Below are 13,810 nucleotides of genomic sequence, written 5' to 3'. Positions count from 1 at the left end.
GGCGGTCCGTGCACGCGTAGGTTGCCGGTTCTTTACGGCCAAGCGAGCCGTGCTCAAAGTTTTCACGTTTCGCGCCGAGAAGTGAAGGGATAAGGGATCAGGGGGTCGGATAGCGGCTCAGGGCCCTGCAGGCCCTCCAGGCCCTGTAGGGCCGCTAGCCGAAGCGAGGGCTGAAGGGCTGTAGCTATTTGGCAGAGCGTTCGTGGGAAACAAGGAAAAGTCGCCTGGTTCTCGCTGTTCTCGCTCCGCTGCCGGCGGGCCGAGCCAAGTCGCTGGGCGTCGCTCCGGCACTTCCCTTCTACTGCCGAGAAAGCGCCTCGGTGCGGGGCGGGGCGGTCGTACCTGAGGTCTGCGTGGCCATGGTGAGCAGGGTGGTGACGCCCAGGGAGACGCGCGCCGGAACAGCACTTTGGTCCAGCCAGAAGGACACCCAGGACACGATGACCAACATGCAGCAGGGAATGTAGATCTGGATGAGGTAGTACGAGAACTCTCGTTTGAAGAGGAGGTCCACCTTGAGACAGCTGTACTCTCCTGCGAACACGGAAACCGACGTATTCATGCTGTGCCCAGATCCACGGTTCCGGCTCCATTTCCGCCATCTCGTGTCGAGGTGTGACGGGACTACGCACCTGTGTTAGTCTTTGAGTTACAATAGTCTGTGAGAAACTTCTCGAGGGTGAAGCGTGGTAGGTGTAGGTTCTTGACGACCTGCACGGGGTCGCCGTCCTTCCACAGGAACACCAAGTCGTTTGTGGTCCAGCCGTCTGAAACACAACAATCAAATTATGGACCCCGAATCGTAAAGTCACGGAATACTGAAATGGATACGTTAACTCACAGCTGGCCATCCGCAGAGAACACACTTGTCTGTCGAGCGGGTACAGCTTGAGGTTCATCGGGCAGGATAACGTTAGCGAAATGCTGAAACAGAGAACATAGTCTGTTAGTTTTTTTTCGGCCATGCCGCCGCTTCACCGCAACCCGTCGGAGTAGGTCGCCGCGTGCGTGCAGCGCAGTGTACTTGGTGCCATAACTTTTTGACGCGGGTGTACGTGCGCGGCTAGTACGCCTCAAGAAAAACGGTCGCCAGCTTGCGTGAGCGCCGCGCTCGTGTACGTGTGTGTGCGTGCGAGGGAGAGCATGGCCCAAAGGTGAGGAGAGGAGCCTGGAGTGGCACACTCGCTCGCCGGTCAATTATTCAGGCCGCCCCTTCCGTCGCTGCCTGGCCGTGCCTGGCCGTGCCTGGCCTGGCCGTTGCGTTCGTGAGTGCCGCACCGCGCCGCACCGCGCCTTGTGGCTAGCTCCCTCTGCTCCCCCCCCCCTTTTCCCATTGGCATTCCCCCGCCCCGCCACTGTCGGACAAAGAGTGTACGACCGACCTGACCTGACCACCGAAGCAGAATGTCTCCACTCCAGCGGCAAGGGCACGCCCGCGGTGGTGCGGCCTTGCGCGGCCTATAGCGCCCGCGGAGTCCCGGGTAGGCAGTCCCGCCGAGCACGCGGCCGCCGCGGCCTGCCTACCTCGCCCCTGCCCGTGGACGCGGCCAAAACTTCAGGCGCGTTTTGAGCTCCAGAGTCGCGACCAAACGTGTCACTCCACCAGTGAATTGCTCTCTGAACGAGGAATTCATTGATGGGGTCACACGTTCGGTTCGTGTCCTATTTAGCGACTCTAGAGGTCGAAGTTTCGGCCGCCTCCACCGGCCTCCATCTGCCTGCCTCCGGACGAGGCGACATCCATCCCCGTCCGCGGTGACGCGGTGACGACTACACGACAGCCAGCTGCCGCGCGTCCCAGAGCCCCCGCCCGGACGGCCCGGGATGGATGTACCGGCCGATCATTTCCCCACCTCACTCACCGGATACTGTAGAGGACGGAGCCGTACGGGAAGATGCGGATGTAGACGTTGGGCATGATGATGTTGTGGAAGTGGCCCTCCTTCTCGTTGGAGAAGAACAAGTCCGGCATCCACACCCTGGCGGCGTCCGTCAGAGTCAGGTACTTTATTTTCCCTGCGAGACGAAGGCCATGCTGTTAGAGGATTCAATTGCTGCGTCGGCAAGGTCGCCACCGAATGGTGCTTTATGGCGCAATGCCCCTCCCCCTCCCGACCCCTGAGCGCGTTCCGCACTGTCAAACTCCGGTTGCACTGCGGTCCGGCTGGAACAGCGCTGGACAGTTGGCGCCCCGGTCCTGGGCGTCGGGGGACGCGATTTGACAATGCCTGCCTAACAATGCACGCACTGGCTGCGGCATTACTGCCCCCCCCCCCGTATCTCCACGCTGCTTAGTCACCAGATGTCAGTCGGGATGAACAGCACTTTTTGGATTCTCGCAGCAATGGCTCAGCTGCAGTATTTGCTCTATCATTCGCCATGCTTCTGCAGGGCCCCACTGCCCCTTCCGTCCCTCTGACTCACCTCCGAAATCATTGAACTTGAGTCGCTCATCCAGCCACTGCTCACGGAATGTTAACTGGACGCTGTATTCCTGCAATGAACCGTATTATATGAAAAGATAGAAAACATGAACAGTGGCAATTTTTTTGTACTCTTTTCTTTTAATTTTAAAAAACCAAATTTGAACTCAATTTTACTACGAACGATAATGTAATGGTCAAATTAAACCATTTAAGAATGAATAATTTTATTAAACTGTTTACGAAAGCAAAGTGAAGAAATCATGAAGGCTTTTATTAGCTACGCTATCCGGATACATATGTCCGACCAGTAGTAAAAAGAACACACACGCGAGCACACACACACAAACAGGAAACGTCAAAACCACTCAAAGCCTTGTACTCACTTCTTACGCCTCTCCAGTCAACAGAAACAAAGTTGGCTCAGGTTGTATATAAACAAGACACGAAAGTAAAAGAACACCAGATACGTTGGTTGCAAAAGAAAATAACACTAGCTGTGTTGGGTGGTGTCAATTCTTACCTTTTCTCGCGTTAGAATGTCTTGCGTCTCATGCACGTGCATCATACAGTGCAAGAGGCTTTGGTGTGGTCACTGAGCAAATCTGTTGAAATATGCTCTTTTCATCGACATGTTTTTTAAGTAATGTGCGTTAAAAATCGCAGAGCATATCACCTCAACTCAACATGCTTTTGTAGACCAAACCACATACTATTATTGTCTATCATTTCATGCAATCCACCGACGTGCAATTACTGCTGGTTGAGTGTAGTTGTAGAGATCAATACCAACTGTCACTCGCCATCCAATGCAATCGATGGTAGTCTTAGCGACTCATCAAGTCTTAATATTTTTATCTGTGCGACGAACCAGTAGTGTGTCGAATAATATTGGCTACTCAATAAAATATGGCGTTCCTTTTGTGTATTATCTCTTCTTCTATCCTGAAAGTATTTAAGTTTATGGGCGTACACTTTTAAATATCTCCCCCTCCAAATTAAACGATTGTCGTTCCTTCGTTTTACTTGGCGTTTAAGCAAGAAAAAAGGTGACACATATTTCTGGGACACTTTTTAATTTGCGAAGCACACACAATAGAAATGTAGCAATTAATTTTCAGTGGGAAGTATGTACAAAGGAGACAATGTTTAAGGGTAATTCAAACACTCCATGCACGCATAACCCGATGCCACATTGATTCGACGTAGATTGAATGATCGAAAAAATTAACACCCACTGCAGCAGGAAAAATTTTGGATGTCCCAAATTTCTCCTTCACGGTGAACTACATTTTGACACCATAATTTTGTAGGTGTTTTCATTGCCAATTTAAAACATAGTTATGCCATGTTTGAAGTTCCTTCTTTAGCAGGTTGAATGTGCAAGAATGTTGATGGCATTTGGTGAATGCAAAAGTTCACATGGATTGTGAGAATATAGAAATAATGCAGTTTGAAGCATATGACCGTAGGAAGTGGCTGGATGTGTAATTAAACAGTTTGAAGCGTTATGTGATTATTAAACTTGGAAGCACACAGTGTTACAAGTAAAAAAGAACAATGGGCTTTAATTTTTTGCAGTGTTATTTACGTTTCCAGCAGCCAACCGCAGATGCAAGTATTAACAAACGCTGTCATTGAGAGATTGATTTTAATTTATCTTAGCTTTATAGCTAAAACCAACCTTATAAAAAGTACATAAGACTGTCGTGGTTTGTATAGTTTTAAATTTATTTTATAACGTACACCCGCGGTGGTAGAGGAAACAATAATGCATTAGTGGGGAAATGTAGATTAACGTCTTGCGTGGAGCTCGACTCACCATTTTATAATCGTCTATTTTGCTGATAGATCGCAGAAAGATGTTCACGTTTACTACCGTCGCTTCTACTCGGGCGAAAAGAAAGAACTCATTTAGTGAAACGTTTAAAAGCGTGAGAAGGGTTGATTAGTTCTTGTCTTTGGCGTTTATGGACTCGTGCTAATTTGCACTTATTGAGACATCAACATTAACGTGGGGTGTCGTAGACTCCAAAACATTTGCATCGACGTTGAACTCAAAACAATACATAATGGGAAGGTGGGTCTGGAATGGAGTTCTTCTACACAAAAATCACAAAGACATTTGAGTTAGAAACACATTAACAAATGTAGAATCATACGCGATTGGTTCTCAGGAGGCTCTTTGTGCTGAAAGTCGATACTCATGCAGGTGCTTGTGTAACCATCAGGGGCATTCAGACATATCAGTTTGAGATAACAATGAACCGGTTTCTAAAATTCTAAATGTCGTGCACGTCAATTCACATATGATTGCTGGGAAATCTACACTCCTCAAAAATGCCTATCAGTGACACAAACACCCACCACATGAAACCTCAAAGGCATGCCTACGCTGCAGGAGACATATTCTCTAACACTTCTTTCTCAATATACACAGTTCAAAGTGTAGTCTTTTATGAAGAATAATCTTTTTAGCGCCACCCTCATCAGCAAATATATTTTTGGAGGTGATGTTTAGAAACTTTTGTGCAAAATAGGCTCGCACGGTGCTGTTACAATTTTAATTTTTGAAAAGAATTTTATTAAGTTCATTGAGCTTTACAAGGTTTTTTTATTTGTATTTTAAATTTAAGCTTAAGTATATTTGGTTTAGTGACGGGATGCCCTTAAAGCTGTCACTTTGTCATGTTCAGCCCTGGATGTTCTCCTTCCTCCTCGACGTTCCCTGTTGTGCTTACATACAAAAACAAGTAGTGTATAAAAGCAAGATGCACGTGAACAAAGTGGCAGCATGCTCAGCCATTTGGAGTTAATCACGGAACGGTGTCAATCTACAGTCAACTTGAGTTCCACAACACCAAGCTCAATATTTCTACCTGCAGTTCGCCGTGGCATGGCGCACTTTACCTTGAGCGCGTAAAGGTCTACATTGCATGGTGAAATTTAAAACTAAAACTAATTACGAAAGTGACAATTGTGTAAATCTGATAGCTAAACATATTTTTTGTTACGACATCCTTATCTGCCTTCCGCCCATACCGCTGTATAAAAAGGACGTTTAAAGCTTTGTAAACATTAAACGATGAATAGCCTAATAAGACTCTCCCATCTCCTGCGAATGCACACACTCTAGATGCGTGTTCGCCTTCAAAGAAAATTTTTAGCATATTTTCATGCTACGGAGCATGCCTGATTTTTCGAAAAGCGTTCAGGGCTTTTCTGCCAGTAAACAGTCTAAAAAGCTGGAGGGCGGAAGAATTTGTTTAAAATGTAAAGCAATTTACTTTTTTTTTTTGCTAACTGTAAGCACTAACCAATTTAGTTTCTATTTAATTTTAGAGCGAGCGGACTTAAATCCAGCGAAAGTAGAAGAAAAGGCTGAAGCACGCTGGTGCCAAAAGACACGGTTAGTTAGAGCTGAGCTGTTGTTACAGGTCTGGAGGGCCGAGGATTGTATTCAATAGCAAAGAAGAAAAGGATACACGTTCTATGAATTCGCCTTACAATGACCAACGTCTACCGACTAGCAATGGATTTGAGTTCCGCCAGAACCACTTACCATCGTCACGTCATCAATTTTTGAGATACTTCTTACAAATATGTTGACAACCACTATCGCGGGCCCATCTAAGCCGAGAAAGAAAAGTTCTGATTATTGCGTCTGTTCGATAACCGCCACTTGTTTCTACGTGGTTCAAGTTCACGAAAACAAATGTATAGATGGCAGCACCGTTGCTTATGTAGTGACTGAACGGAGAAGTACAAATTTTAGCCTGCTGAAAGTAGATAAAGCAGTACGAGTTGGTTCCATCACACTATACCATCAACAGATTCATCTGCTTCGTTCTGCTTTTAAGTCACACAAATCATGCATTTTAAAAATACTATGCGATTTATTTGCTTTATTATTCCAATCAAATTAAAGTTTTTTACGCTATCACCTGAACAATTTGAACACATTGATGTTGTTTGTACACTTCAAGGGCCAAAACAAAGGAAGTCCATGTTCATTTCTTTCCTAATCGATCTGAGTCACGCGAAAGATAGCTCAAGGAAACGCCTACGCTTAAGCTGTAATCCGATTCCAACACATCATGACATTCCGTAAAGTTAGTCTGTGCACACATACTGCAGGGCTGAATCTGAAAGACTATAAAACATGTGCGATTGACAAAGCTGTGAGATCCAAAGGCACATGCCTATCTAAGAATGGCCGTTGCCTACACAACTACAATGCTGCTTGCCGGTTTTCTGCCTCCAATAATTTCACCAATGTTGCTTATGTAGTCAAAATGGGTTATTTGGAATGTGATGCCGTGCCAGAGAACCAAACGCAACAAAACCAAATGCACCTAAAGCGTGACAGAGCTCGTGAGACCCAACTCGAGTCTCTGAGAATGGGGGTGTGGCTGTCACACCCTGACTCTTGGAGCCTTTCACCCTACAGCGCCTTGCGCCAATACACCGTCCAGATGCACTAAACCTACAAATTGAAGCATCCAAGATGCTGCTAAGATTAAAAGAAATTTCACCTGAACCCCACTGAGTTGGTGTAAAGTCCTTTGATTTTGTTCGGAGGAGAAGTAGTAAGAAGAAGAGAAGGAAGCTGAGGTCAAGGATAGAGTCGCCATTTTCAGAAACTGTAACTATTTAAAGCTATTTTGCAACATGCAGTCCAACATTAACCAAATTAATTAAATGTATGTTAATACGGGGTAATTATTTTAAATTAAACATTAACTTGATTGTTTTCGTACATTTTTGAAACATTGTGGTAGTTTTTTAACTGACTTTACCCGAGCGTGTAAAAGCAACTGGCGACGATATAGCAAGAGTAAGAAAGAGACAATGAGACAGAAATCATAAAATAAAAGAAACGTGGAGGTTTGATAGGAGGAGAAAGGAAAGGATCATAAAATAACAGAAAGCATTTCACTCTAATCTTTAGTCACTAGAGCGTACAGTGCTAGGCATAACAAGGTCAACGAATCTTACCTATACGGCCCACGAGACGAACTTTAACTATGTTGCTTTTAGAACAATTTCTATTCTTAGTCCGAGTACAAAGAGGCGCTCCAACCCATCCACATCACCGCTATGAAAAAGTTCCAAGAATGGACCGTATCTTGACAACCAAAGTATGTTACAAGTCTTACTTGAAGTCTACCTCTACACATGCAGTAATTCTAGGGCCGTTGATCATCCCCAATGCCGAAACGTATGATTTATGTTGTTTTAAAAACGGCACGATAATTAAGAGGTCATCCACCTCGTGACTGAATGCATTCATGCGCCATGCACGCTGAATCGCCTCATGCAAGCGACGTATCTTCAATAAAGGCTGCTTAGCCACCCTCTTATGCCTCTGATCGCGACATCAACCGCGAAAGCACTTTTCTATTGGTGAGCAAGAGGTCACCTTATCGATTCCGAATGCTTATTTTAGTGCTTTTATTTGTTAATTATAAGTTGGTCGGTCTTTTTCAAACGTAAAAAAAAGATTCAAGCAGCGACGTGGGAAGGGTTGGAGAAGCCACTAGTGCAGTGGTAGTTTTCCAATTTACTGAATGGAGCCTTAAATTTTGACGCTAAAACTTGACAAACGCGTCATTTATGTGGTATGCTTGACGTATCTTGGCTCCGATACTTTTCTAACCTGGGTTTCCTGAGACCCAGACTTACCATCTTAATGTCACTTATGGTGGCGATGCTTCGCACAAACAGGTTTACTCGCACGATAGCTGGGCCATCTAGAGGGGTTTGCCCCAAAACAAACAAATACGTTGTGAAGAGCAGAAAAGACTTTTATGCATGTTGAGATGAGTTACGTAACAGTCTAGCTTTGCCTTTGTCAGGGCCTTCTGTTTCTGCTTTGCGTGCCCAGCACGAATAATGTGCATCACTTGGTACGCGTCTCAACTCAACTCAAGTGACAGAATGAAATGATAAAAAAAGAAGTGGAAAGTCAGGAAAACAGGAAGGAAAGGAAATGAGGAAAGCGTACAAGGTAAGGCTTCTTTATACGACGAGGATTTTGAGGACGTACTTCTCTCCTGAATGGTGATTGGAAGGTACCAGGGACACCCACATAATGCAGCATCGTTGTCTCAAAATTAATGAAATAAAACCCCAGCGTATCACCGACCCCTTTCTAAACTCTACTGGCACGGCCGTCCCTCTCCATTGGCACAGTTGTGGCCTAGTCAACTGTCTTGAATTTATTCTAAAATATAAAGTTTTAAGAGGACTTACGGCTGCCCGCCACAAGCAACTATAAACATACAGTAGAGTTAGAAAAGTCTTTTAAGTGCGTCTTGTTAACTGCTTGAAAAAAAACCGCGGCGCTACTACGTACGGATTTTCATCAAGTCTAATTCCAAAAATGTTGTCAATTATTTACTTTTTTCATTGTTGCGAATCATTATTGAATTTGCCAAAGCGTGACTTTTAGAACCATGATAGTGAAAAATATAGTAAAGTTGGATTTTGTGAAGAAGCTAGTTCTTCGAAGCAGTCCAAATGAAGTGAACTACTATTGATCTACTTTGAAAGATCTGCTTTCGTGTCGATACGGTCTTTTTGCATCGTTTTTAAGCTTTTGCGTGATTCTGCTGTTTTCTTTGATTCGATAACGTGAGCCAAGACAAACATGTTTATTGCATTTGACACGAATCACCCCCGCCGGCCTCCGCCTGCTAGCTGCAAGAAAACATAGATTAGAGCCAAGCATTTGTCAGACAGCCTTCTACCTCGGTGCCATTGCAAGGATTCGTGTTGTTTCCGCCATTTTCCTGCACACTTTGAGGGCGTGGCCCAGTGGGCGACTGTACCCGCCACGCGTGATGTATGTTCCTTCCTACTCTGAGTGCCCCACTATGCCTCGCCCCGCCCCGCCTTACGTGAATCAAGGCTCGCAGTCAAGCATACCGAGCAAGAGAATTCCCTTTTCGCTAGGCCAACAACAATCCACCCTGCAAACAAGTTAGTTGGCAACACGGAAAACAAGGCAAAAGGAAAAGAGAGACAAAGTGACAACGCCAAGGTCTGGTCCAGTCTGGATAAAAAAGCGACGCATGATGGTGACTTGAAGGTCTTGCGTGCCCATCGCCGCGCACTTGCCTAGCGGGGAGGACAAGAAAGAGAGAAAAGAAAACGGGGGAACTTTGAACGCAACCACTATGGATCCGGGCCTTTGTTTTCTGGTTGTTCCGCGGCATTGTTTTTGTTGTTGATGTAGAGGAGTTGTTCACGCTTCAACAGCTTACAGCACCATCGCCGGCCGCGCCAGGGGACGGACTGGGGGGCGGATGGGATAGGTCCGTAGCGAGAACTACGCACAATGTCACCGTGCATTCCTCATTAAATCAACCGGCAAACGTTTTTGAATCGCGAGCAGGGTGAGTCCGTTGCGGATCCAACTTTTGATTAATCCCAGGATAGAGTTTGCGTGCGCCGTGCCAACAATGCCGCATCCAACTTAGCAATCAACTAAGTATTGTACAATGTACACTGCGCAAACGCCGTGCCGCCGCGCGCCCCCATCAGGCCACACGCTTTGCCATGCTTTGCAATGCTTCGCTGTACCAGCAGAGGCCGTCCCAAAACGTTTTCATAAAACTTGTTGACACGTTGGGCTTGTTCCCCTCTTTTGGCATCGTCACCGCCACTGATGACTACCAAAGCATGCCAATAGCCCCACCCTGCCGCTCTGCTTTCTCGTCCTCCTTTTCACATCGCTCCGTCTTTTCAATTACGAACTCTCAGCCGGCATCTCTAATATCGGGGAATTTCATCCCGGGGCGTGGCGCTGCGCTGCGGGACCCTCTCCAAGACCCCGCCCACCCCTTGCACCCTGAGCCCCAGGCCAGGCAGGCAGGGCGGGGCGGGGCGCCCTGTCGAAGAACCATTAGAATGCCCAGGCACGATTTAGCGACGCTTCCCTTGCCCGCCTTGCCCCTTTCTGATTCCCTTCGTCCTCTGGCTGCCTCTGGCTGCCTCCGCCTGCCTCCGTCTGCCTTCGGCTGCCCCGTCCTTTCAAAAGTCCGTTTGCCTTCCGCACAAAAGAGGGCCTCCACAGGTACGAGCTACCCTGCCCTCAAATGTGCAAACAGAAAAAGAGCACGACTTTCCGTTGAGTGAGTCTGGAAATCTACAACTCCTTGCATTGGCAGAGCGATTGGTCATATCCCGGCGGCAAAAGTCCTCGCTCTGCGACGCGCTGCGTTGAAGAAGACGGAGTCAGTGTACAGTGTACACGAATACTCACCGGTGCCGTTTTCGCCCGACGGCCGTATCCTGGCGTCGTACCGGCCCAGGATTTGGTCCAAAACTTGCTTCTCCTTCTCACGGAAATTGACCTTGGCTACCCCGCTCTTGGACTGGTTGCCACTGGTGATAGGACAAAAATAATGTGCGATTGATCCGAATGGCGTGATGATTCGTTCCGTGCCTGTTGTGGTACTTACCTGCTGAAATGCAGGACAGAAAGGAAAAGCAAAAGGACGACTATCCACCGCACCGCCGTCGTTGGGACCCTGCAAAAAGAGAAAGGGGCGCATTAATTTCAAGAAACATACAATGATTCATCCCGAGAGCAACCCCTTCCGACAGTGCTGTTAAAGTTAATTTAACGATTAACGAAGTTACTTAACGCCGTTAACGTTAATTAACGAATTAACGTTAACTCGTTAAAGTAGTCAGAATGTCTTAACGTTAACGAGTTAAGTTAAGTAGGAATGTTAACTTCTTAACGCCGTTAACGTTTACTTTGTTCATCTGTGTATGCATATTTTGCCGACATTTGGGTCATACAATATGTAGAATTTATGTCTTGGGTGAAAGAAAATGAACAAGACCTCAATTTTTGTGAAAGGTTTTGAAAGTTAGTCATTTTTTGGCATCTTGAGGACTGAAAATCTGTCAAAAATCAAGAAATCACACAACGTCTTCGGTTCATCAAGAAGTAAAACTAACTTTAACTTCGTTAATGCGTTAATTTAACGTTAACTCGTTAACTAATGCCGAAGAGACTTAACTTTAACGAGTACGTTAATTCGGTTAGGTTAACGGCTTAACTTTAACTCGTTAACAAAAAAAATTAACTTTAACAGCACTGCCTTCCGATGCCCCCTCTCGCTCGCTCTGCTCATGACGGAGGTAAGGCCTGAGGCTGGAGGAAGCACATTGTGCGGCACAAGACCACCGTCAGATGTCGGAAGGGATAACCTTTCCAGGGGGAGAGAGTGAGACAGATAGGGGTGGGGCAGAGATTGTGCTCCATTAAAAGATTAAAGCATGAGCCCTCTGGGCGGCTCGTTCCATCCCCAGGGCTGCGCATTTAGATTAGCGGGAGTTTCTGGAACGTTTAAACGCCAACCAGGTAAGACGGGCCTCCTCATCAAAGTTGTTGTTGAATAGACTTTAGCCCCCCACCCCCCACCCCCCTCTCTCTCTCTCTCTCTTCTCCCGCAAATGACTGCCATGCATAAACATTTTACAGCACGGTAATCAATGTGCGATCGTAATGTAGTTAATGGTCGCCGGACCCGGCGGCATTTGTAAACAAAATTATTTGACTAATGCAATAATAATCGCGCTGGGGCGGGGCAATTACTCAGAGAGGGGGCGGCCCGCTGTGCACGCCGCGCACTGCGCACGTGTCGCCGTGGTGGAGAGCAAAAGGGGGAGAGGCCCGGAGGGGGCCCGGAGGGGGTCTTGGGCCGAGACACCAACAAAAATGCCAGCAACAAGAGCACTGCACAATAGGCACAGCGAACCGCGCGAGGCGAACTGGGCCAGGGCGGGCCAGCCAGGGCGCCAGTGGGAGGGGTCTGCATCAGCAGCCGCTTCAAATTGACCTGTCAAGCAATACGTCTTAGCAATGTGTTTTGCGGGACAGTTCCTTTCTCCCTGTTCGTCGGTTCGGGTGTTCCGGTTCGCCCTCCGCCGTTTGCGGGCCGCTGCCACTCCGTCATCACTGTCCAATGTGTGCAAAGGCCAGGCAGCGCAGCAGGGCCAGGCCGCGGCGGGCCACCCTTGGGGCCACCCAAGCGTTCATAACTTGGCTCGGCATCGACGTTCCCGCAAATCCCCCCTGACAGCAAATTCCCCCCTAATGCGATGATGACTGGAGGATGTTGGTGATGTCCAGAGAAAAGGCTTGGCAACAACAGGGCCGCAGACTGCCGCAGACTGCCGCCGCTGACCCGGACGGCGGCGGTCCGGGCCCGACTCGTCGAGTCTGCGCGGGACATGGAGGCTTGCCGGCCGTGACGGCGCGTGACTGGCCGTGACGAGGCGTCACAGAAACGTGACGAAACTTAACGAAACGTAAAGGACGTTAAGGGTGTTAGGCGGGGCGTGAGAGGAAACTGAACAGGGCCCGAATTACGCGAGAATGAGGATGCTAACAAGCCGCTCGGGCGGACGGACGAACAGACGGACGGACGGACAGACAGACGGACACCAGGCGCATTCGCTCGCATTTGCTTTGCTTTATTTCGGCCCGATAACGCTGATGCTGGCTCTCTTTGTGTTGCGCAGCGGGAAACAAAGTTTGCCGGGTGCAGCTGGGTGTGCATAACCTGTGACGCCACCAGACGACGCCGCCAGACTACGACGTTATGCATCCTGCAAGGCGGTGACTGCGCCGCGCCGCGCTGCCCAGGACAGGCCGAGTAATGACCTAAGTTGGCCGTTGGCTGCCTGCCTGCCTGCCTGCCTGCCTGCCTGCCTGGCTGCCCTGCCTTGGCCGAGCCAGCCGCAAACTAGGGTGGCGGCGCGGGAAAAAATATGCGCGACCCGGCACGGCGCGCTTTTTCGAACCGACACCCGCCGCGCGCGCAGCGGGGAAATACCTCAACCGGGGCACGTTCAGCGGCAGTTAGGTGCGGGAAGGAACATTCCTTGTTATTACGTTGGCAGCCTTGGAATACAAAGCTAATTATGTAGATGTTGGCAGCACTACATAATGCGATTTGATATTCCGAGCCTCGCGCCGCGCACTCAGGCGGAATAATTCTTTCGGTTCCCCTGCTGCTGCTGCCTCGCCGCTGTGCCGCTGTACCGGAATCGGCCAATTCGTTTCTTTGCTCTGCGCCGCTCCGCGTCCGCCGCCCTTTCGGCTGCATCCGTGCCGCCGGGGTGGCAGGGTTGGGGTTGGCAGCCCGGCTCATCCGCGACACGCTGGCGGAGCAATCGTGAATAGCAGTCCGCCAGGGCAGCTGGACTGAGCTGGACGCGGCCCCGTGGGGGATGATGAGGAGGGAGCCACACCAGTCACCGCAACCCGCCGTCGTCTTGGCCGTCCTACAGAGCGCACAGACTTCGAGGGGTGCCGTCGTGGCCACCGGCGTCGCCAGGGCGTCTCCGTGCGCTATCGGCGG

General features: G+C 48.6%; 1 protein-coding gene across 5 annotated transcripts in view; it reads right to left on the bottom strand.

The window, feature by feature from the left end:
* LOC117641854 (glutamate-gated chloride channel) overlaps positions 1-13,810 on the bottom strand; it is a 48,114-nt gene that overhangs the window by 6,276 nt on the left and 28,028 nt on the right. For 2 of the 5 annotated variants that reach the window (XR_004587505.1, XM_034379549.1), the window contains exons 2-9: positions 10,892-10,960; positions 10,693-10,814; positions 5,986-6,053; positions 2,425-2,494; positions 1,863-2,016; positions 842-924; positions 633-767; positions 343-534 (exon numbers count right to left, since the gene is read on the bottom strand). Coding sequence is in view for 4 of the 5 variants with exons in the window: in XM_034379549.1 (XP_034235440.1) it covers positions 343-534; positions 633-767; positions 842-924; positions 1,863-2,016; positions 2,425-2,494; positions 5,986-6,053; positions 10,693-10,814; positions 10,892-10,960 (893 nt within the window). In the remaining variant the exon portion in view is untranslated. The other 3 variants (XM_034379550.1, XM_034379551.1, XM_034379552.1) reach the window with 3 other exon arrangements.

The sequence above is a fragment of the Thrips palmi genome, unplaced genomic scaffold (genome assembly GCF_012932325.1).
Source record: "Thrips palmi isolate BJ-2018 unplaced genomic scaffold, TpBJ-2018v1 HiC_scaffold_15, whole genome shotgun sequence".
NCBI classification, from domain to species: domain Eukaryota; kingdom Metazoa; phylum Arthropoda; class Insecta; order Thysanoptera; family Thripidae; genus Thrips; species Thrips palmi.
Note: the sequence above shows the minus strand (reverse complement) of the source record. Positions and strands in the feature narration are given on the sequence as shown.